This window comes from Lithobates pipiens, unplaced genomic scaffold, assembly GCF_037356315.1.
Source record: "Lithobates pipiens isolate NorthernLeopardFrog02 unplaced genomic scaffold, aLitPip1_a1.2 Scaffold_23, whole genome shotgun sequence".
In the NCBI taxonomy this organism is placed as follows: Eukaryota; Metazoa; Chordata; class Amphibia; order Anura; family Ranidae; genus Lithobates; species Lithobates pipiens.
Genome location: NW_027507785.1, coordinates 140008504 through 140031424, shown reverse-complemented (window position 1 = coordinate 140031424; position 22921 = coordinate 140008504). Strand labels below are relative to the sequence as shown.

General features: G+C 45.8%; 1 protein-coding gene across 13 annotated transcripts in view; it reads left to right on the top strand.

The window, feature by feature from the left end:
* TNRC6B (trinucleotide repeat containing adaptor 6B) overlaps nucleotides 1-22921 on the top strand; it is a 1034757-nt gene that overhangs the window by 870396 nt on the left and 141440 nt on the right. For all 13 annotated transcript variants that reach the window (XM_077452437.1, XM_077452434.1, XM_077452436.1 and 10 more), the window contains one exon: nucleotides 18091-18216. In XM_077452437.1, coding sequence (XP_077308563.1) covers nucleotides 18091-18216 — 126 coding nt within the window. The remainder of the gene's footprint in view (nucleotides 1-18090; nucleotides 18217-22921) is intronic.

Genomic DNA, 22921 nt, shown 5'->3' with positions numbered 1-22921 from the left:
CACATTAATTCAAGCCAATCATTCTACAGGTAGGGGTTTTCCCTTACTGGATTACCCGTCCTGGTTTGGAGCGCAAGATTGATCCTGTGTTGCCTCTCCATTGGTTGTGGCAATTTCCATATTTTACCCTGCTTCCTCTATTCTTCATTCAGCTGGTTAAATCCTTCAATACTCTGTGATTTCAACTTTTAATGGCTGTTGCCTACCCCCTTTTTTCGACTGCTTTTGGACATCCCAGATTTATTTTCTTTTTTAAGAAATTTTCATTACCAGACAGGAAAGATTATGTACAGTTTCTCAACATTACATATAAGGATCCATAAAAAAAACATTGATACCAGAGACCTAGTGAGCAGTTGCCAGAAGGCTATATGTATAGGATAAACGATTCCATATATAAGTCCAATATATTCTCAAATAGTAGAGATGGTGACATTTTTAAGGTGTCGACACCTTCTATCACAGTGATACAAAAAACATTGTTAAAATTGATCACATTTATTGGGAAATCAATTAAAAGAATTTGTGGTAACGAATCCTCTAAAAACATAGGTTTAGCAGACCATATTGACAGATACCAGCCCCATAATAAAGCATCCCCCTCCCCTTCCTCCCCTTCCAATGATATATAATCGAATAATGACATAGAACTGTACAAGATATATTTATCCAATGAATGTTAGATGGGGAGGGTTGCTTTACCCAAACGTGTTTCGCATTAATTGCTTCCTCAGGGGTACATAGGGTGCTCCAAAGTATGATTGCTGAAAGTAAAAAAGGAAACGGTTATACCAAGTTAACACCTTAGTGATGTATGGATATCTGTATATAGATATATATATATACATATAAACAGTATATAACTTGACCCTCCCTCCTAGATTGTAAGCTCTAATAAACCCTCTGATTCCCCCTGTATTGAATTGTATTGTAATTGTACTGTCTGCCCTAATGTATATAAATCCTGTATAATCATAATAAATAAAAATATATATATATATATATATATATATATACACTATATATTGTCAAAGTATTTACTACAAATTTTCTACGTGACCACAATGTGCTTGGTAAATACGTTTTAACGTTTTATCTCAACCGCCCAAAAAGAGAGAAAAGGACATCCCATATTTCTAATATTTACTATATATATCTTTAAATAGATACAAAATAAGTGCAGCGCTAATAGAATAACAACATTGCAAAGTTTTCAAATGAAAAAAAAAACTAAAGCAAAGTCCCAGTAAAAATTTTGATCCATAAATAAAGGGTTAAACAACACCCATCCGTGTAAGATCTCAAGGGCAGATTGCAGAGGAAGGATCTGTGAAAGATCCTTCTAAGAATGTGCATACGGTTCCACACCCAAGTGAGTAAGTAGCCTGCTTACCAGCTATCCATGACCATTAAAACAGTAGTCTCACCCTGCACAGGGAAATGGGTCTCCCCAGGACCCTTATTGATGTCTGGAACCACAGCTAGGCCGCTAGCACTCAAAAGATATTAAATAATTTGCTTCCATAGTGCAGTACTTAAGATTTATGAGGGTTTCCTTCAATTGCATTTGTGTTACTCACACACTAACAGAATGTAAGGCTTGTAGTCCTTGGGACACAATCTGCTAGCTTTGATAATGGCTGTGTTAAATGAGAGTGAACACTTCAAATGATGGACCTTGTCATTGCTTATACTTAGACATATGTATTGTGGCTTGTCAGCATTTATTCCCTTACAGTCCTGCAGGACCTCGGTTCCAGCTGGTGGTGGGCTGAAAATAGCATGGCAGATGGCTGTGTGGGAAGGTGCAGTGAGTAGGTTCATTCCTTCCCCACCCTTTATGTCCCATTCCCTCCCCTGCTCCTTTTATATGTTGTCCAAAGAGGTTAATGTCTGGGTGTATGAACTATCCAGTGTTCCCCTTAGTGTGGTATTGCCTACTGGGGCTGGGGTCCAGGTCACTGTGTTTTCCTGGAATCTCCCTGGTAAGGCACAGAAGATGTATGGCAGATAGCGAAGGCTAGTGGCATGGTCTATGTGCTTTTGGGGAACCTACCCCTTTAAAACATGCAACATAGAGAGTTGTAACTGAGTGGCAACATTGGCACTCGTGGTGATTCTAGTACCTACTACAGAAATAACTCAGGTTTTACTCAAACCTCTTTATTGTGCCCAAGAAGGGTGGAATTTTTAAATTTCTAGATCTAAAGCCTTAAAAAAATATCCATAAGTTCTCCATCTCATATGCTATACAGGGATCTGGTTATAAGATATTATTATGATAGTCTATGGTCCCCAAGATATTGCATACATATTGCATACATTTAGCCATTGGGCGTATACAGGATAGGAGGAGCTGATCACACAGTTATGGCCAAAATTGTTGGCACCCCAGACATTTGTCCAGAAAATCAAGTATTTCTCACAGAAAAGTATTGCAGTAACACGTTTTGCTATACACGTTTATTCCCTTTGTTTGTATTGGAACAAAGCAAAAAAAAAGCAAATTGGACATAATGTCACCCAAAATTCCAAAAATGGGCTGGTCATAATTTTTGGCACCCTTTCAAAATTGTGCATAAATAAGATTGTTTCAAGCATGTGATGCTCCTTTAAACTCACCTGGGGCAAGTAACAGGCGTGGGCAATATAAAAATCACACCTGAAATCATGGACAACAGAAAGAGGAGAAGAGAACTGTCTGACGACTTGAGAACCAAAATTGTGGTAATATCAACAATCTCAAGGTTGAAAGTCCATCTCCAGAGATCTAGATTTGCCTTTGCCCACAGTGCGCAACATTATCAAGAAGTTTGCAACCCATGGCACTGTAGCTAATCTCTCTGGGTGTGGATGGAAGAGAAAAATTGATGAAAGGTTGCAACACAGGATAGTCCAGATGGTGGATAAGCAGCCCCAAACAAGTTCCAAAGAAATTCAAGCTGTCCTGCAGTCTCAGGGAGCATCAGTGTCGGCGCAAACTATATGTCGACATTTAAATGAAATGAAACGATATGGCAGGAGACCCAGGAGGACACCACTGCTGACACAGAGACATAAAAAAAGCAAGACTACAATTTGCCAAAATGTACTTGAGTAAGCCAAAATCCTTCTGGGAAAATGTGGACAGATGAGACCAAGATAGAGCTTTTTGGTATAGCACGTCATTCTACTGTTTACTGAAAATGGAATGAGGCCTACAAAGGAAAGAACACAGTATCTACAGTGAAATATGGTGGAGATTCAATGATGTTTTGGGGTTGTTTAGCTGCCTCTGGCACTGGGTGCCTTGAATGTGTGCAAGGCATCATGGAACCTGAGGATTATTAAAGGAGTTTGGGTCGCACTGTAGAGCCCAGTGTCAGAAAGCTGGGTTTGCGTCCAAGATCTTGGGTCTTCCAGCAGGACAATGACCCCAAACATACGTCAAAAAGCACCCAGAAATGGATGGCAACAAAGCGCTGGAGAATTCAAAAGTGGCCAGCAATGAGTCCAGATCTAAATCCCATTGAACATCTGTGGAGAGATCTTACAATCGCTGTTGAGAAAAAGCGCCCTTCCAATAAGAGACCTGGAGCAGTTTGCAAAGGAAGAGTGTTCCAAAATTCCGGGTGAGAGGTGTAAGAAGCTTATTGATGGTTATAGGGAGAAACTGATTTCAGTTATTTTTTCCAAAGGGTGTGCAACCAAATATTAAGTTAGGGGGGCCAAAACCTTGTGGGATTTGGTAAAAATACAGCAGTTGCTAATACAGAGATGTGTATAAACTTCTATATGGGCGGTGGCTGGGTTGACGCAGCTGCTTTAGCTGCATGGTTTAATTACAATCCAGCATTTCCACCTAGTAACATTGGGGAAACTCCCTGTGTCTCTGTGGTTTTAAAGACTATAAATCTGCTGACAACCCCTCCCCCTCTTCCCGAGATATATAGTACGTCCACAAGTTACAGATATTCACCTTACTTTGTGTTGGCCATTCGGGTCCCCAGCAGGGCCTGAGGATGCAGAGGGGCATGTCCGCAAGGTCACATGGCGCTGTATATGGATGTAACGTCCACACACACACAGCACTCGCCACATAGCTGAGGGGGAAGCGCTGAGGATGCCAATCAGGTTCCACCTGAGGCTTTATATCACAGACACTCATTTCAGAAAGACTTTTTAAATGAAGAGGCAGTCTGTCACACTAAGAGACACCAGAGCGCTGGGCACATAAGGGTGTAACAAGGCATTTCCAGACAGGAAAAAAACTATTGTTACTTAGCAGCAAAAGAACTGTTATTTTGTTGACATTGTCTTTGCTAGAATTGCTGTCAAGCAAATATTTTGTGTGTGCTTCTGCTTTGTGCTTTGCACTATGTCTTCCAGACCTACCGTAAAGGTACCAAAGGTGTCACCCCCAGGCACTGGGAATCACAGTTATGCCTCCATACTGTCTTCCTCTTCGGAGAGATCAGATATGACAAGCCAGAGTGAGTCACTGGAAGCTAGCGGTGGTGCAACTGCTTCATGCACTTCAGCCCCTGTATATGTGACTGAAGATGCATTTTCCTCTGCCTTGCAAGGCTTAGAAGGAAGATTAGCAGCTTTAATTGCATCCTCTATCCAAGTGTATAGGAAGCGTCCTAGATCCCCCTCCCACCATAGACTCTTTACAGCCAGTGGAGGGTCCAAAAGAATTATGGGGACAGGATGGGGTATTGCCCTCACATGATCAGGAGAAAAGACATGCCGATTATTCCTCTGCGGAGGAAACAATACTTGAGCTTCCTACTTCACAATCTGAAGTACAGAGCCTTACAAAGGTTCACTCTGCTTTCATGCAGATTTAGCTGAAGGTCCGGTCTCCTCCTTGGGTTCCTGAAGCCTTTACAGCCTTTGTATGCGTTTCCCGCATTATTTATACCGAATGGGATCATCCGGATAAGCATTTTTCCCCTCCAAAGGGACTCTCAAGTCTCTATCCGATGGAAGAAAAATTCACTAAAAGATGGAAAGTTTCAGCAGTTGACGCTGCGATTTCCAATGTGAAAAATAAATAATAATAAAGTTTAACTTGTCCGGTGGACAATGCGCTAATGCTTTAACATCCAACAGATAAGAAGTTGTAAGGTCTGTTAAAATCCTCTTTTCCTTATCAGGTACTGTTGCTCAGCCTGCAATTGCAGCTATAGCCGTCTGTCAGTCCTTAAAGGACCAGTTCACAGATGTCTCAAATGAGCTCCCTGCACAACAAGCACAGGAACTGGCTGAGCTACCTAAAGCATTATGCCATGAAGGATTCTATTCATCAGGCATCACATATACATATGCGAAGGACCCTTTGGTAAAAGGGTTGGTCAGCTGAAACGCCTTGTAAGAACCTTCTAACTAGTTTCCCCTTTAAGGGAGAACGATTATTTGGCGATAGTTTGGATAAATACATTCAAACAATTTCCAGCAGAAAGAGTACTCTCTTGCCAGTCAAAAGAAAATATTAGCATCCTTCGTTTAAACTGTTTGGCCTCCGCCATCAGACCAGGCATAAAGGAAGACCTGGGGCCGCAAGTCTGCAAAGCAGAATACAAGACCTCATTATGAAGAGGCATCTCCCCTCACCAAGGTGGGGGGAAGACTTCTGATGTACTCAGAAGTCTGGCAAAGGGAGATTCAGGACAAATGGACACTCTCCACAGTGTCTCTAGCATACAAGTTAGAGCTTCGAAAGTTTCCACCGTCTCGTTTTCTGAGATCAAACGTTGCCGAGGATCCAGGGAAAAGGCAATCCCTGTTGCAAGCAATTAGACCGATTATTGGCTCAAGGGGTGATCAGACAGATTCCCAAACAAGAGCAAGGTTTGGGGTTTTACTCAAACCTATTTACCGTGCCAAAGCCAAATGGGGATATCAGACCAAGTCTAGATCTACAGAATCGAAATCAGTTCCTGAAGATCCACTCCTTTTGCATGGAGTCAATCATCATTTCCATCCTGCAAGGAGGAGAACTTCTGGCATCCATCGACATCAGAGATGCATATCTGCATGTCTCTATATTTCCTCCTCACCAGAGGTTTCTGCGGTTCGAAGTAGAACAGAAGCATTTTCAGTTTATAGCCTTGCCCTTCGGGCTTGTTACAGCACCTCGGGTATTCACTAAGGTATTAGCCCCACCTCTAGCCAGGTTAAGGGCACAGGGCATAACTGTCTTGGCTGACTTAGACGATCTATTGTTAATAGACCAGTCAGTGGCTCGCTTGAAGCAAGGTGTAGCCATTACAAGCAGTTACCTGGAAGGTTTGGGTTGGATTCTCAACCTAAAGAAATCCTCCTTAAAGTCACTAAGAAGTCTGGAGTATCTGGGCCTGATCATAGACACAGCCCAGAAAAGGGTGTGCTTGCCTCCCACAAGGATCAGCTCCATACAAGAGCTGGTGAGGATGATCGGGTCGAAGAGAAATCAATTTGCCTTTGCATGAGGTTGTTAGGGAAGATGGTAGCTTCATTCGAAGCAGTTCCCTATGCCCAATTCCATACGAGACTGTTTCAAAACAGTATCCTGTCTGCTTGGAACAAAACAATTCAAGTTTTGGACTTGCCAATGTGGCTGTCCCTATGAGTGTCCCAAAGCCTCAGTTGGTGGTTACTATCTTGGAACCTGCTGAAGGGAAAGTCCTTCAGACCAATTATCTGGAAGGTAGTAATGACAGATGCCAGCCTTTCAGGCTGGGGAGCAGGAGCCTTGCCCATCAACATCCTAGAGATTCCGGCAGTGTATCTGGCTCTAGAAACCTGGACCTCCAGGTTAAAGAATTGTCCTGCCAGGATCCAGTCTGACAATGCCACGGCTGTGGCATATATCAATCACAAGGGGTCACCAAGAGTCTCTCAGCTCAGAGAGAGGTGAACCAGATTCTAACTTGGACAGAAGAGAATGTCCCATGCCTAACGGCAGTTTTCATTCCGGGAGTAGAGAATTGGCAGGTGGACTATCTAAGTCGCCGGCAGTTATTCCCAGGAGAATGGTCTCTTCACCCCAAGAGGATGGGGGACTCCGGACGTAGACCTTCTAGTGTCCAGATTCAACACTAAGCTAGTCAACTTTGCATCCAGGACAGGGGACCCACTCGCATACGGAACAGATGCGTTGGCGACCCCGTGGGATCCGTTTCTACTGATCTATGCACTTTTCCCCGATTCAGTTGCTACCTCAAGTTCTTTGCAGGATCAAGCTGGAAAGAAAATCGGTAATACTGGTAGCACCAGCATGGCCCAGAAGGTCATGGTACGCAGAGATCGTAAAGATGGCAGTGGAGGGTCCATGGCTCCTCCCACAAATGCCAGACCTGCTATCTCAGGGGCCGATATTCCATCCTACTTTACGAACGCTAAATTTAACGGCTTGGCTATTGAGACCCACATTCTGAATAAACGTGGGCTTTCCAGGTCAGTTATCTCTATGCTAGGAAGCCAGCTTCTAGAGCTATATATTAGAGTCTGGAAAGCTTGTTTCCTGGTGTGAATCCAAGGGTTGGCACCCTTGGAGATATATCATAGGCAGAATTCTTGCCTTTCTAAAATTTAAGCATAGAAATGAAGTTGGCCCTGAGTACTATTAAGGGCCAAGTCTCAGCCTGTGGATTAGTCTGCCAGTTAAATCACCCTTAAGCTCTTGGGACTTTTAAATTTAGTTTTGCCGGTGTTGCAAAAACAGCCAATCGAACCGTTACAGCATGTACACTTAGTCCTTCTGACTAGGGAGCTGATATTTTTGGTTGCTATATCCTCAGCAAGGAGGGTTTCAGAATTGGCTGCTCTTTCTTGTAAAGAGACATATTTGATTATTCATGAGGACAGAGTGGTGTTACACCCTCGTCCAGGCTTTTTGCCAAAGGTGGTTTCAGGCTTTCATCTGAATGAAGATATTGTCCTGCCATGGTTTTTCCCAAGACCATGTTCAAGGGAAGAAAAGTCATTACATTGTCTTGATCTAATGAAAGCAGTGAAAACCTATTTAAAGAAAACTGCTCAGATTCGTAAGACTGATGTCTTATTCTTCTGCCAGAGTGTCCTGAAAAAGGACAGGCAGCATCAAAATCCACTGTTACTTAGTGGATTCGGCAAGTTACAATTCAAACTTATGATTTAAGGGGAAAGATTCACCCTTTTCATGTTAAGGCGCACTCTACCATAGCTGTTGGTGCTTCTTGGGCAGTGCGTCACCAGGCCTCCATGTCTCAGACCTGCAAGGCCGCAACTTGGTCTTCAGTACATACATTTGCAAAATTGTCATTTTAAATTTGAATTAATGAATGTAAGATGGAATGAGGATATTGCCTTCGGGCACAGTGTGCTGCAGGCAGCAGTATAAGTCCTCAGGTCTGGGGGTTACCCTACGGGTTGTGTCTCCCTTCCCTCAAGTAGCATTGCTATGGGATAGCCCACTAAGTAAATACTTGAGGCTCTGTGTCCTATGATGTACGATAAACAAAATAGGATTTTTAAAACACCTTACCTCCTGCCCCTCTGTTTTATGGGGTGAGAGTATATTGCCTATATTGCTTGGCTACAAAAACTGAGTGCTCCTGGATGAAGGAGGGGTTATATAGGGGAGTCAACTTCCTGTATTGGTTATACCAGTGTCAACACCTGAAGGTAGGCCCATAACCCACTAAGTAAATACTTGAGGCCCTGTGTCCTATGATGTAATCCAAGAAAAGGATTTTACAGGTAAGTGTTTTAAAAATCATTTTTTTTTTGGGGGGCGCATGCGCGGCGCGCACGAGATAGGACGCACAGGCTGAGAGCTCCGTGAAGCACGGAGACTAAAAGCACTTCCCCGGGGCTTCCAGCACAGATTTTTGGCCCGATTTCACTCCGCACCCCTGGCGGAACGCTCGGCGCATGCCGGGACCCAAACATCGCTGTAGCACACCGGCTCAGAAATCCCTGACGACCTATCTGCTACGGGCGCGGGAACAGGGCGGGATGGCTCAAGATGGCGCCCAGACGAAGCAGGCACAGACTCCTCCACGGGCTGCGGCGACCTCCCCAGCACACTCCCTGGTGGACAGTGAGTACTCTTTACACCTGACTAAAGCTGACCTTGATGAGAGCCTTAGGCCGCGTACACACGGGCGGACTATCCGTCCAACTAAGTCCGTCAGACAATCCGACAGACAGTCCGTCCTACTTTTGAATGAACGGACTTGACCACACACGACGAACAGACAGTCCGCTGAAAGCTTGCGCGATGACGTGTACGGCACGTATGACGGGACTAGAAATACGACGTCCAATACACTGCAATGCAACCTTCGGCCGTGTAAATCCTTTCTGAGCATGCGCCATACTTAGTCCGTCGAACTAGCCTACTCACGAGCGGACTGTCCGCTGAAACCAAGTTTGGACGGACAATATTACGGAAATTCCGAAAGACTTAGTCCTCCAGACTGTCCACTGAAAAAGTCCGCTGAAGCCCACACACGAGCGGATTGTCCGCTGAAACACGTTTCAGCGGACCAAGTCCGTCAGACAGTCCGCCCGTGTGTACGCGGCCTTACACTGATGTATGATAAGCTGGCACAGAAATTCCAGTCTGAGCTGCACAAGTCTACCAATACTCTCTCCTTGGAGATTGCGGCCCTGGGTTCCCGAATGGATTTGCTGGAGACTAAGCACGACGAACTTTCTCTGGCCTGCTCAGATCTTCGTAAAGACCACTAGGTTTTGTCAGAAACGGTTTCCCAGCTCCAAGCGCACATCGAAGATTTGGACAATAGGAACAGACGCAACAATCTTAGGGTGCAGGGGTCCCCGCGTCAGTGACGGGTCTTTTGCCTACGGTCCAGAAGCTGTTCCATATGTTGCTCCCTGAGGCTCCGCTTACGGCCTTCGCCTGTGACAGGATCCACAGGGCCCTGCGCCACCCCCCGAGAAACCCCCGAGAGACATAGTTCTGTGTCTAAAGGACTTTCTAGTAAAAGAGGAAGTGCTGCGGGCTTCGAGAAACACCCCGAATTTGCGTCTAGAGAATGCACCCATACAAATCTACCCAGATATTTCTCCTACCACGTTGGATAAACGTAGAAGAATGAAAGAGGTCACCACAGTGCTACAGTCAGCAAGGATCCGCTACAGATGGGGATTCCCATTTAAGTTGCAAGTCCCGCATAATGGCACGACTTACACTGTGCTTACTCCCGCCGAGGGAAAGGAGCTTCTGGTAAAACTGGGCCTCCTAGATGCCGTCGCCTTACCACGACTGCCATCAACTCCATGCCACTCCGCCATCTGGGCCACCCCTCCCCCCAGAAGGGACCGCCGGACCTGAAGACAAGTTCGTCTCTCGGTGGGTTTCTACATAGTCTCTCCCAACATGCTAGACAACTTAGAAAGTCTCCTGCTTGGAAGTCGATTCTCTGCTCCGCACACTGGCCTGCCCCCCTGACTCCATACCCGTTGAGCCCGGCGGGCTCCCCCAGGACTCTACGCTGTCCAGGATGCTAGACCGCTGGCAGGTATCATCGCCTGGTTCCTTGAGTGGAGGGATACGCTGCTGGACTCGCGGGGTTGGAGGTTTGGACCATTGGGTCCAGGTTATTTTTTTTCTTTGGGTAGAGGGGAGCCTTTCTCCCCTCACCCCCCAAGACTGTATAGTGTCACTTTTAGGCACGTTTTTCAGGTTGCTAAGGAACTTTCACTTACTGTTCTCTGAGTTTCTGTTCTTATTTTATTTTTTTCTCTACTGCCTTGATGCCATTTTTTTTTACTACTCATGCTGCAAATTTTGCATTGCTAGTGATTGTTAGCGATGGTATTGCTGCTCTCTGCTCTGTTAATGATGCTGTTTATGCTAGAGTTATATTGCTGATGTTGTATGTGGGCGCCCCTCTTGGACTGAGCTCCTCTCATCCTGTAAACTTCTCTCAGTGGATGACTCATGGGTCTTAAAATTATAACTCACAATGTAAAGGGATTTAATTCCCCACAAAAAAGGAGGAAGGCCTTTAGGTCTTATAAGTCCTTAGGGGCGGAGATCCTCCTCTTACAGGAGACTCATTTCTTCACTAGTAATCATCCCTCCTATTTTGACAAATCCTACAAACAATGTTTTTACTCGACTTATGAGTCCAGGACCAGAGGGGTGGCCATATTTATAAAAAACACAGTATTGTTCCAGGTTCAACAGTCTTATATCGACCCACTTAGTAGGTTTGTTATAGTTCAGGGCTCTATACAGGACAAGTCCCTGACCCTGGCCTCTGTGTATGCCCCTAATTCTGCACAGGCTACCTTTTTCAAGAGCTTTTTCCAAGTTCTGGAAAAATTTCACTCCTCCCACATTTTAATAGGAGGGGATTTCAACCTGGTGGCTCACTTGAAGCTGGATAGGTCGAGTGATAGCCAGGCCAGTAACGCATTTCCCAGGTCTCTCCTGACCTCACTGAAAGACCAACAGCTCTCAGACGTATGGAGGGCGCATAATATAGGCTCTAGGGAATACACGTTTTTCTCCCACCCCCATGACACATACTCACGTTTGGACTACCTGTTCTGCACCCCCATTTTACTTGCGAACTCTACCTCCTCTAACATACATGTTTGCCCATGGTCGGACCATCACATTGTTTCCTGCTGTCTCTCTAGTATAGGCCTCCCATATGCTGACTGGTCCTGGCGCATGATTCCCTCCTTACGGACCCTCTGGTGCGCGAGCAATTGGCCGAACGCCTCGCGGAATACTTTAGACTAAATGACATCGAGGACATTGCCCCTACTACCCTCTGGACGGGCCATAAGGCGGTTATGAGGGGACACCTGATAGAGATCTCCACGACCAGGAAAAGACAGAAAGCACTTGAAGCCCGACAGCTCACCTTAGACCTCCATAAACTTTACCATCAACATAGCCATTCCCCATCCCAGGACGTGTTAAACCAGATTAATGACAAACGGAGGACCCTGGACACTATTTTGTCAGAACACGCTGAAAAATCCCTTAGATGGGCCAAAGCACGGTTCCTTTTAAACAACAATTCTGCCTCTACGTCCTTTGCTAGGAAACTCAAGCAGCATTCCCAGCCCACTCACGTATACAAGTTGAGGAACAGGGATGGTAATCTCACCTCCCACCCCAGGGAGGTGTTGCAAATTTTCACCTCCTTCTATCAACAGGTGTATGCGGCTCCAAGTTCCCCTCCCCGAATTCCCCCTCAGTCCTGGTTAGACCCCCTACGGCTTCCTTGCCTATCCCCTGAACAACTACTGACCCTTAATGCCCCTTGCACGACGGAAGAGGTGGCCTCGGTCATATCCTCCCTCAAGCCCGCTAAAACCCCAGGCCCCAATGGTTTTTCGGCGACCTACTATAAGAAATTTGCGGACTCCTTACTCCCTAAACTGACCAAGCTCTACAACTTTATCTTAAGGGGGCAGCATTTTCCAGAGGAGATGCTCTTAGCTAGCCTGTCACTCACCCCGAAGCCAGGGAAAGACCTCACCCAACCTCAAAATTTTAGACCTATCTCCGTTATTAACAACGATCTAAAAATTTTTGGGAGAATTTTAGCAGACCGCCTAGCCTTGATCATCACCTCCCTTGTCTCTCCAGAACAAACGGGCTTTATACCTTCGAGACAAATTACTGACAATATCCGTTTGGCCTCCAATATTATCCAAGATGCGGATGCTGGCTCCCGGGGGGTCCTGATGCTGAGTCTGGATATAAATAAAGCCTTTGACAGCGTCCTCTGGTCATACTTGGAGGCTGTCTTGGCTAAGTTTGGTTTTCAGGGGGAGTTTGTTCATGGCTTTCGGGCCCTGTACCATCACCCCTGCACAAGCATTAGGATCCCGGGTGGTAGTTCTGCGTATTTCCCCTTGGGTCGGGGCACGAGGCAGGGGTGTCCCCTCTCTCCCCTTTTTTTGCCCTGGCCATGGAACCCCTGACGAGATCCATTTTAGATAACCCTAACATACGGGGCTATATGAAAGGGGACCAGGAATTTAAGGTCAGTCTATACGCTGATGATGTTCTTTTGTTCTTATCCGACCCCCTTATCTCCCTACCCAATCTATTCGCCTCCCTATCCTCATTTCACAGTGCTTCTGGATTGGGGGTAAATCCGGCTAAATGGCCATGCCTATACACCTCCCCTCTCCCCTTTTAGCATCCCTTAAGGACTCCTACAAATATTCGTGGAACCATAACTCTCTCCAATATTTAGGTATTAAGCTTACCCCGACACTCAAGCAGCTGTACTCCCTTAACTACCCGCAGGCCTTCTCTTCCATCAAATCCCTCCTTAACCAATGGTCCACCTATCATATTTCATTTTTGGGGCGCATCCAAGCGGTTAAAATGTCCATTCTCCCACAGCTTCTATTTTTGTTTCGTTCCCCACCGATATATGTCCCCCGTTCCACTCTACAAGAAGTCCAAGCACTCTTACTCTCATTTGTCTGGCAAAAGAAAAAGCCCCGGCTGAATCGTTCGCTATTATATAGAGCCAGACACTTGGGTGGTCTGGGCTGTCCGGACCTATGGAAATATTTTTTGGCCTCTCGACTGATACAGACGGCGCAGTGGCATATGGATCCATCCTCAATACCATGGTTGCGCTTCGAGGGCGTCTCAATTGCCCCATATTACCTCCCAGGGATACTATGGTCCAACTCTGTTTCCCACAAGGAAATCTCCCCACTGAATGGCATAGTGGGTCAGGCTCTCTCTACCTTTGGGCCCTATATGGGCAGAAATTTCAACTGAGATCCAGGGTCCCCCTCTTGTCTTCATTTATAGGGGAGCCCAGGTTCCCCCCAGCCTTCCGTTCAGAAACATCCTTTAGTAGGTGGACTGCACGTGGCCTTACACGACTAGACTCCTTACTACAGAACTTTACTTTCTGCTCCTTTGCATATTTACAACAAACACACAATCTAGATAGGTCGGCCCACTATCAGTTTCTCCAGATAAGACACTTCTACTCCACTTTGTTCCAGGAACGCTGTTTGAGGGATTATGTGGGGAGGCAGCCAGGGATAGGGGCACCATCTTAGCTCTATATAGACACCTTAATGAGTACAAGGTGGCCCCTAAGTCTGTGGCAATGTTGGGCTGGGAGGCGGAGATGGCTCAGGTATTTTCTGTAGAAGACTGGGAGGTTATGGTTGACAATATGCACAAATGTACTCGCTCTGTTTCCACCAAGGAATCGGCCCTTAAGCTTCACACCAGGTGGTATTATTCCCCTGACCGTCTGCATAGGATGTTCCCCCTGGTGTCGGCCTCCTGTTTTAGGGGATGTCAGGATAGAGGCACGCTCCTTCACACCTTTTGGGAGTGTAAAGCATTGGAGCATATCTGGGCCAAGACCTCCGTATTGGTTGAGAGGATCACTGGCACCTCTATTGCGCTTTCGTACCAGATGTGTGTTCTCTATGCTGATGTCCCAGGGGTCCCTCGTCCACAACAAAGGCTGATCCACACTCTCTTTAGCGCCATTCAGTGGGCGGTAGCGCTGAATTGGAAGAGCCCCTTGGTGCCATGGTCGCAGGTGATTCTCCGCATGGAGTCCATTAGACTAATGGAGCGCATCCACCATACTCTCTTGGACTCCATGCACGTATTTGATGGGAAATGGAGTGGATGGGCGGCCCTCCTCCTTACGTCCAGGCTAGAGGACCCATGACCCACATGGGCGACGGGTATCGAGGTTATACCTTATGCGAGGAGGGTCCCCTCCCGCACTAGAGGAAGGGCTGGAATAACGATGGTTTTGGAGCCTACGTGACACAGCTACCATCATGGCTTGGATAAATTACTGAACTAGTGCATCGAAGGCATTCTATTCTTCTTCTTTTTTTTTCTCTTTTTTTTGTTTTCCTTTTCTTTGTTTATTTTAATGTTGGTTATTCTATGATCATATTTGTTCCCGGAGATGCCTCATGGAGGTCTCTTTGATGACGCCCCTGTACCACATCGGGCCTGTATCATTTCTGAAATAACACTTTCCTGTTTGTTGGATATGTAAACTTGGGTGTTCTTTGTCCATTCTGTTGCGACACCAACTACATTATAACTTTTGGCCTTGTATCCATTAATGCTATTTTTGCAACTGGTATTTTCTGTAACAAATTGCCTGTACTCTCATAATAAAATCGTTTGAAAACAAAAAATCTTTTTTTTTTTTTTTACTGGGCTTCCACATTACCGTATATACTCGAGTATAGGCCGACCCGAATATAAGCCGAGGCCCCCAATTTACCCCCAAAAAAACTGGCAAACTTATTGACTCGTGTATAAGCCGAGGGTGAGACATGCCTGTCCATCCCTGTGTGTGTGTCTGTCCATCCCTGTGTGTCCGTCCATCCCTGTGTGTCCGTCCATCCCTGTGTGTCCGTCCATCCCTGTGTGTCCGTCCATCCATCCCTGTGTGTGTGTGTGTCCATCCATCCATCCATCCCTGTGTGTGTGTGTCTCCATCCATCCATCCATCCATCCCTGTGTGTGTGTGTCTCCATCCATCCATCCATCCATCCCTGTGTGTGTGTGTCTCCATCCATCCATCCCTGTGTGTGTGTGTATCCATCCGTGTGTGTGTGTGTGTGTGTGTGTGTGTGTGTGTGTGTGTGTCCAGCCTACCTGTGTCCCGAGCCTTTGTCCCGAGCCTCCGTCCCGTGCCTTGCCTCCGTCCCGTGCCGTGCCTTGCCTCCGTCCCGTGTCGTGCCTTGCCTTGCCTCCGTCCCGTCCCGTGCCGTGCCTTGCCTTGCCTCCGTCCCGTGCCCTCTTCGTCGGCGCCTCGGCGGCCATTGTAAAATTCAAAAGCCGCGCCTCCGCCTTCGCCTGTGATAGGCGGAACACTGAATTTCCCAGCAGCCTGTGTTCCGCCTATCACGGACATCGTATCATCCTCGTCCGTAGTACGAGGATGATACGATGTCCGTGATAGGCGGAACACAGGCTGCTGGGAAATTCAGTGTTCCGCCTATCACAGGCGGAGCCGGAGGCGCGGCTTTTGAATTACAGAATGGCCGCTGTCTGTCTGCTCGACACGCTGATCGAGCGGGCAGACAGCGATGACTCGAGTATAAGCCGAGGGGGGCACTTTCAGCCTCAAAAAAGAGGCTGAAAATCTCGGCTTATACTCGAGTATATACGGTAAATGCTTACAGTAGCTGTTAAAAGACAAGAACTCAGAAACTGAGGGTTCTTGAATGCGGTTTCCTTACCATGCTTTGGGTTTGCAAGGCCATGTCTCATAAGATTTACCATCGTATGTGGAAGATGTATTTTGGATGGTGTAAATTCCTAAAGATATGCTTTTTTCTTTTTTTATTGTTCACTTCCTTACTTTTCTACACTGCATAGTGGAGCAGCAGCAATCTTTCAGCCCAGTCAGGTGTCATCGTGGGGACTTTGTTCCACTGCCATCACTGCCGCTTGTCTGTGCTTTCATTCTGGGAGTTAATCACGTAGCCCCTTCTATAAGATCACCATTGTCACCATGGGACCCAAATCTGGTATAATCTGTTTTGTCAAATTCACCCTTTGAGAACATCGGAGAGATCCCACTGCTGACATTGCCCCAGAAAATGGCCTTCTAGTGACCATCACTTCAGCATGCAGGGTGCCAGAACTGGCAGTCTTGTCCTGTATGTCTCAATATTTGGTGATGCGTGAAAATAAAATCATCCCGCATCCAAGACTTTTTTTCTAAAAGTGGTGCCATTTTCCACCTGAATGAGTACATTTCATCACTGGGTCCTAAACCATTTACCCCAAAGGAAGTGGCCCTACACTCCTTGCATGCAGTCGGGGTGATTAGGTTGTACTTGTATGCCTAGGTCTGGTTTCATAGAGCAGACTTCCTGTTTATGGTTGTAGAGAGCCCAAGTAAAAGCCTTCACTGTAACAGCATTCACTGTTATGATCTCAATTGGATTTTGCAAACCATTTGCACAAGCATTGTCTGAAGCCGTGAAAATCAGTTTCCGTTAGCAGCACACTCTAACAGGTAGGCAAGTGTATCCTGGGCTTTGTGCCATGATGCCTCAATTTCACACATTCTCCAAATTTTAAAAGCGTAATTGGGTAGCTCCTTCCCCCACTGTCTTTTTGTTTTTTAAGGCACCTAGGTGTTTTTCAAAGCAGTGTTGTGTGTATAAGTGTAGATTTTATGATGAGTAGAGAATTTTTTGTTTTTGTTTAATATGTTAAAATGAAAACTGTAAGTAGTGGTTAATTTTATTGTCACTTTTAACATTGTTTCATTGGTTCATCATTAAAGGGTAAGTTCACCTTTACAGAAAAATCTGTAAGGTGAGCTTACACTGGATGCCCTCCCCATCACATCTGGTCCCGCTGTACCTGAATCTGGCGAACACTGACACATCGTAAAGCCGCTTTCCCCCGTGGCTGAATCTCATAAATGTACCTTGTAAAGGTATGTATAGGAGGCATTCTAATTGGTCGCCACCAACCAATCAGAACCTACTTGGCTTGTCCTGTCAGTGCTGGAGAAGAGGAGAGAAAGCCACGGGGGGTTCTAATCCTTGAATCGGTAAAGTGGTGTCACAGCGGAAGATTGCCGGGACCGGGTGCGATGTCTAGTGTAAGTTCACCTACAGATTTTCTGTTAAGGTGAACTTACACTTTAAGCACTTACCACAGTTTATATTAGTTTGTGTTAGTGCATACAGTGGCAGCTTAGGGCTCATGCACATAGAGGTTTACAGGCACAAATCTCATCAAGCAAAAAAATGCTGCTGTTTTTCTGTGCCTGGAAAGCCACAACTGGTGCTTACAATCACCCATAGAAGTGAATGGCTGTGCATGCTTGTATTCGCTTTCTTGCGTTTACCCACACATATAGTGTACATATGACATATCCCCCAAACACTAAACTTCTGCAAGAAAGCATTAGTGTTTACTCGAACGGCCATTTAGTTCAATTGCCAGCTGTACATGCCACCTGCATCTTCCAGGACATGAAAAATGGCAGGACTTTAACACTAGAGGACATTTTCACCTGCAAACACACGTGTGTATGAGCCCATAAAGACCTAAGTGTTTCTTTATATCATGGCTTTTTTTAAATATCATTTTTTCAGGTTTTAGCTCCAGTGCAATGGATTATGGAAAGGAAGCTGGGGCAGAATCTCGTTTCAAGCAGTGGACTTCGATGATGGATGGGTTGCCTTCCTCTGTCTCACAAGATGTCAGTTTGCATAAGAATGGTACAGTGCGACTTTTATAGCAGTATTGCCTGTCAATTGATTGTATAGCTAGAAACGTTCTAAAAGTGCAACCCAAATTCCACAAAAGTTGGGACGCTGTGTAAAATCTACATAAAAACAGGATGCAATAATTCTGTAAACTCGTGTTTTATTGACAACAGAGATAAAAAAAAATGATATACAGAAGAGACAATTATATACAGAACTTACAAATTTCCATTACAGCATTGTCCTGCTGAAATATGTAAGATCTTTCTTGAAATGGCAACATCTGGATGGAAGCATGTGCTGCTCTAAAACCTTCAATATATGAGTGCAGCGCTGAAGCATGAAAATATAAACAAATCTCTAAAATCATTGAATCAAACAACATATAAAGTGCATAATTAAATGTCCATGCAAAAAAGTCAATTTTAAAACGGTGAAAATTCCACAAATGGATGTTGATTGATGAACAACCAAAAAAAATTGAAATCCTATATTGTAAAACTTCCAGACCGCCAACGAACCACCTCACTTTTGCTCTCCCCCAATGGGTATAGGCTCACCTCTGGGAGTGCGACCCTCCCTCCCCCCTAATAAGCAGGGTCAGACAATGCTTGTGAGCCACCCCAGGACTGAGATATCCAACTCAGCTGGCTCCTAAACTTCTCCCAAAATCTCCTCCACAGAAAGTCAGCAGCAGAGTATATGCAGAGAAAAATAGACTCCAATAGTGCTTGAATTGATCAATTGACAATGATTAACATGTGTTAATATTGGGAAATCTTGTATATAAAGTTTCCAGACCACCAAAAAACATTTTAACATGCGTTTACTAAATGCACAGGTACTCACAATATACTGAGGAAGACACCTGACCATGTGTCGAACACGGGGTTGGGGGAGGGGGCTAGGACAGTAAAGGCACTTGGGCTCTATATCGATTTTAGGAGCTGATTGAGATTTTGGATGTGCAGCTCTATGTTGCATTTTAAATCCGTGTCCATAATAGTGTGGTGCACTGGAAGCACCCATATATTGTGAGTACCCTGTATATTATAATAAACGCATGTTAAAGTGTTTTTTGATGGTCTGGAAACTTTATATACAAGATTTCACAATATAAACGCATGTTAAGTGTTTTAATCAATTCAAGCACTATTGGTGTCTTTTTTTTCTCTGCATATACTCTGCTGCTCACCATCCTAAGGAGGAGAAGTTTAGGAGCCAGCTGAGTCGGATATCTCAGTCCTGGGGTGGCTCACAAGCATTGTCTGACCCTGCTTAGTTGGGGGTCGCACTCCCAGAGGTGAGTCTATACATTATACATCCCCATTGGAGGAGAGCACGAGTGAGGTGATTCGTTGGTGTTCTGGAAGTTTTACATACAATTTCAATATCTTTAGTTCATCCATCAACATCCATTTGTGGAATTTTCAGTTTTAATATGGACTTTTTTGCACTTTATTGCATGGACATTTAATTATGCACTTTATATGTTTGATTCAGTGATTTTTGCTATTTGTTTATATTTTATGATTCAGCGCTGCACTCTTATATATTGATTTTTATGCACATGCATATGGGGGTGTGATCAGTGCTAGCAGCTAGTCTTTTGAATACCACACACACATGTACGTTGCCAAAAATAAAAAAAATGTAAACTTTCGATTCGTCTGACCACAGAACAGTTTTCTACTTTGCAACAAACTATTTTAAATGAGCTTTGGCCCAGAGAAGACCGTAGCATTTCTGTATCATGTTCTTTGCATGATACAGCTTTAGCTAGCATTTTTGCACGGCATACTGTTCACAGACAGTGATTTTTAAAAGTATTCCTGTGCCCATGCATTGATGGACATCACAGAATCATGCCTGATTTTTAATGCAGTGCCATCTAAAGGCCCGAAGATCAAGGGGCATCCAATATTGCGCTTCGCCCTTGTTTTCGCACAGAGATTTCTCCAGATTCTCTGAAGCTTTTGATATGATGTACTGTAGCTGATGATATATTTAAAGTCTTTGCAAATTTACGATGAACATTATTCTGAAATTGACAATTTTTACTGATTGGTGAACCTCTGTCCATCTTTACTTCTGAGCAGAGCTGTTTTTAAGGCAGGGCAAAAGGGGCAGCTGACCTGGGCCCTGTCATTGTTGTGGGGCCCAAAGCAGCTGCCTCATACTTGCCAACTATCCTGGTTTAAATTCCCTCGTCCCTTGAGGTTTTAGTCCTGTGCTGTGTCCCAATATCTCAGTGTGAATTGCTGCTACTAAGGCTGCCCAGCTCTGCCCTATTGTTGTGTAAAGATGACTCACCTGCAGACCCTGCGTTTACATGTAAATTATGGGCATTCATATGTAAATAGCGGCACCATTCATATGTAAATAGGGGCAGCCGGCAGCATTGATAGGTATACCCTGAGGTCATATCCACAGTAATCTCTGTTAACCAATCAACAAGCAGAAATCATGTACTGTAAACTCTAGCCACTAATCATTGAGCCGTAATGTGTGCTGTAACCTCTAGCAACCAGTCAGTGAGCGGTAATGATACACTGTAACCTCTGGCAACCAATCGCAATGGCTGCCTGATCTAATTCAGTAAACTGATTTTGAGTCTAGCTGCTATTTATTGTATTGTCTCAGAGCAGATATAGAGCAAAACTGCACGGGGGAGAGGTGCCCCAAGAAATGTTTTGCCCAGGGTCCAATCAATATTAACCACTTGCCGACCGCCGCACGACGATATACGTCGGCAGAATGGCACGGGCAGGCATAAGGGCGTATATATAAGTCCCTGCCTTCCCGCGGGTGTGGGGCCCGATCGGGGCCCCCCCCCCCGGTGCCTGCGGCGGTCGGCATTCGTTCGGGAGCGATCCCGGACGAGGGGACGGCCATTCATTCATGGCCACCCCCTCGCGATCGCTCCCGACGAATGGAAATCCTTCGTGACATCACTTCCTCTCCTGTAATGTAAACACAGGAGAGGAAGTGATGTATTCTCTCCTCCGTGTCGGTATTTTTCGTTCCGGCACCGAGGAGAGAGCATCGGTGAGTTGCACCAACACACCACACATACAGTAGAACATGCCAGGCACACTCACACCCCCCCTTTACCCCCCGATCACCCCCCCAATTACCCCTGCCCCCCCCCAGTCACAGTGACACCAATTGCATTTTTTTTTTTTTTTGCATTGGTGTCATTTGTGACTGTAATAACTGTTAGGGCAGTTAGGGTTAGCCCCCTTTAGTTCTAATGTACCCCCCTAACCCCCCCAATAAAGGTTTAACCCCGTGATCACCCCCCGTCGCCAGTGTCACTAAGGCTGGGTTCACATTGCAGCGGTTTATGAGAACGGATGTGATTCGCACCGCACTGCAGTGCAAATCACATCCGATCTCTGTGCGATTCGAGTTCAGCCATACAGATAGTATGGCTGAATTCGCATCACACCCGCCGCACCCGCCGCAAATTCGCACGGGACCCTTTTTTTGGTCCGCAGCAGAATCGGATCGCATGGGTGTTCACACCATGCGATCCGAGTTTGCAGATTGCACTACGATATGCGAACTGATCTGGGGGTGTCATTAACATTTCACTGACACTCCCAGCAGTTCGCATAGGGCAGTGTGAACTGCCGCCGGGAGGCATGCGATGCGGGAACCCGCCGCGGATTCGTGGCGTTCCCGCATCGCTCCAGTGTGAACCCAGCCTAATAAGCGATCATTTTTCTGATCGCTGTATTAGTGTGACAGGTGACGCTAGTTAGGCAGGTAGGTATTTAGGTTCGCCGCAACTTTTTATAGCGCCAGGGACCCCCATATACTACTACCCCTGATTGCCCCCTAGTTAACCCTTTCACCAGTGATCACCATATAACTGTTACAGGTGACGCTGGTTGGTTAGTTATTTTTTTATAGTTTCAGGGCACCCGCCATTTATTACCTAATAAAGGTTTAACCCCCTGATCACCCGGCGGGTGTCATTTGTGACTGTAATAACTGTTAGGGCAGTTAGGGTTAGCCCCCTTTAGTTCTAAGGTACCCCCCTAACCCCCCCAATAAAGGTTTAACCCCGTGATCACCCCCCGTCGCCAGTGTCACTAAGGCTGGGTTCACATTGCAGCGGTTTGAGAACGGATGTGATTCGCACCGCACTGCAGTGCAAATCACATCCGATCTCTGTGCGATTCGAGTTCAGCCATACAGATAGTATGGCTGAATTTGTGTCGCACCCGCCGCAAACTCGCACGGGACCCTTTTTTTGGTCCGCAGCAGAATCGGATCGCATGGGTGTTCACACCATGCGATCCGAGTTTGCAGATCGCACTGCGATATGCGAACTGATCTGGGGGTGTCATTAACATTTCACTGACACTCCCAGCAGTTCGCATAGGGCAGTGTGAACTGCCGCCGGGAGGCATGCGATGCGGGAACCCGCCGCGGATTCGTGGCGTTCCTGCATCGCTCCAGTGTGAACCCAGCCTAATAAGCGATCATTTTTCTGATCGCTGTATTAGTGTCACAGGTGACGCTAGTTAGGCAGGTAGGTATTTAGGTTCGCCGCAGCTTTTTATAGCGCCAGGGACCCCCATATACTACCGCATAAAGCCCCCTGATTGCCCCCTAGTTAACCCTTTCACCAGTGATCACCATATAACGGTTACAGGTGACGCTGGTTGGTTAGTTATTTTTTTATAGTTTCAGGGCACCCGCCATT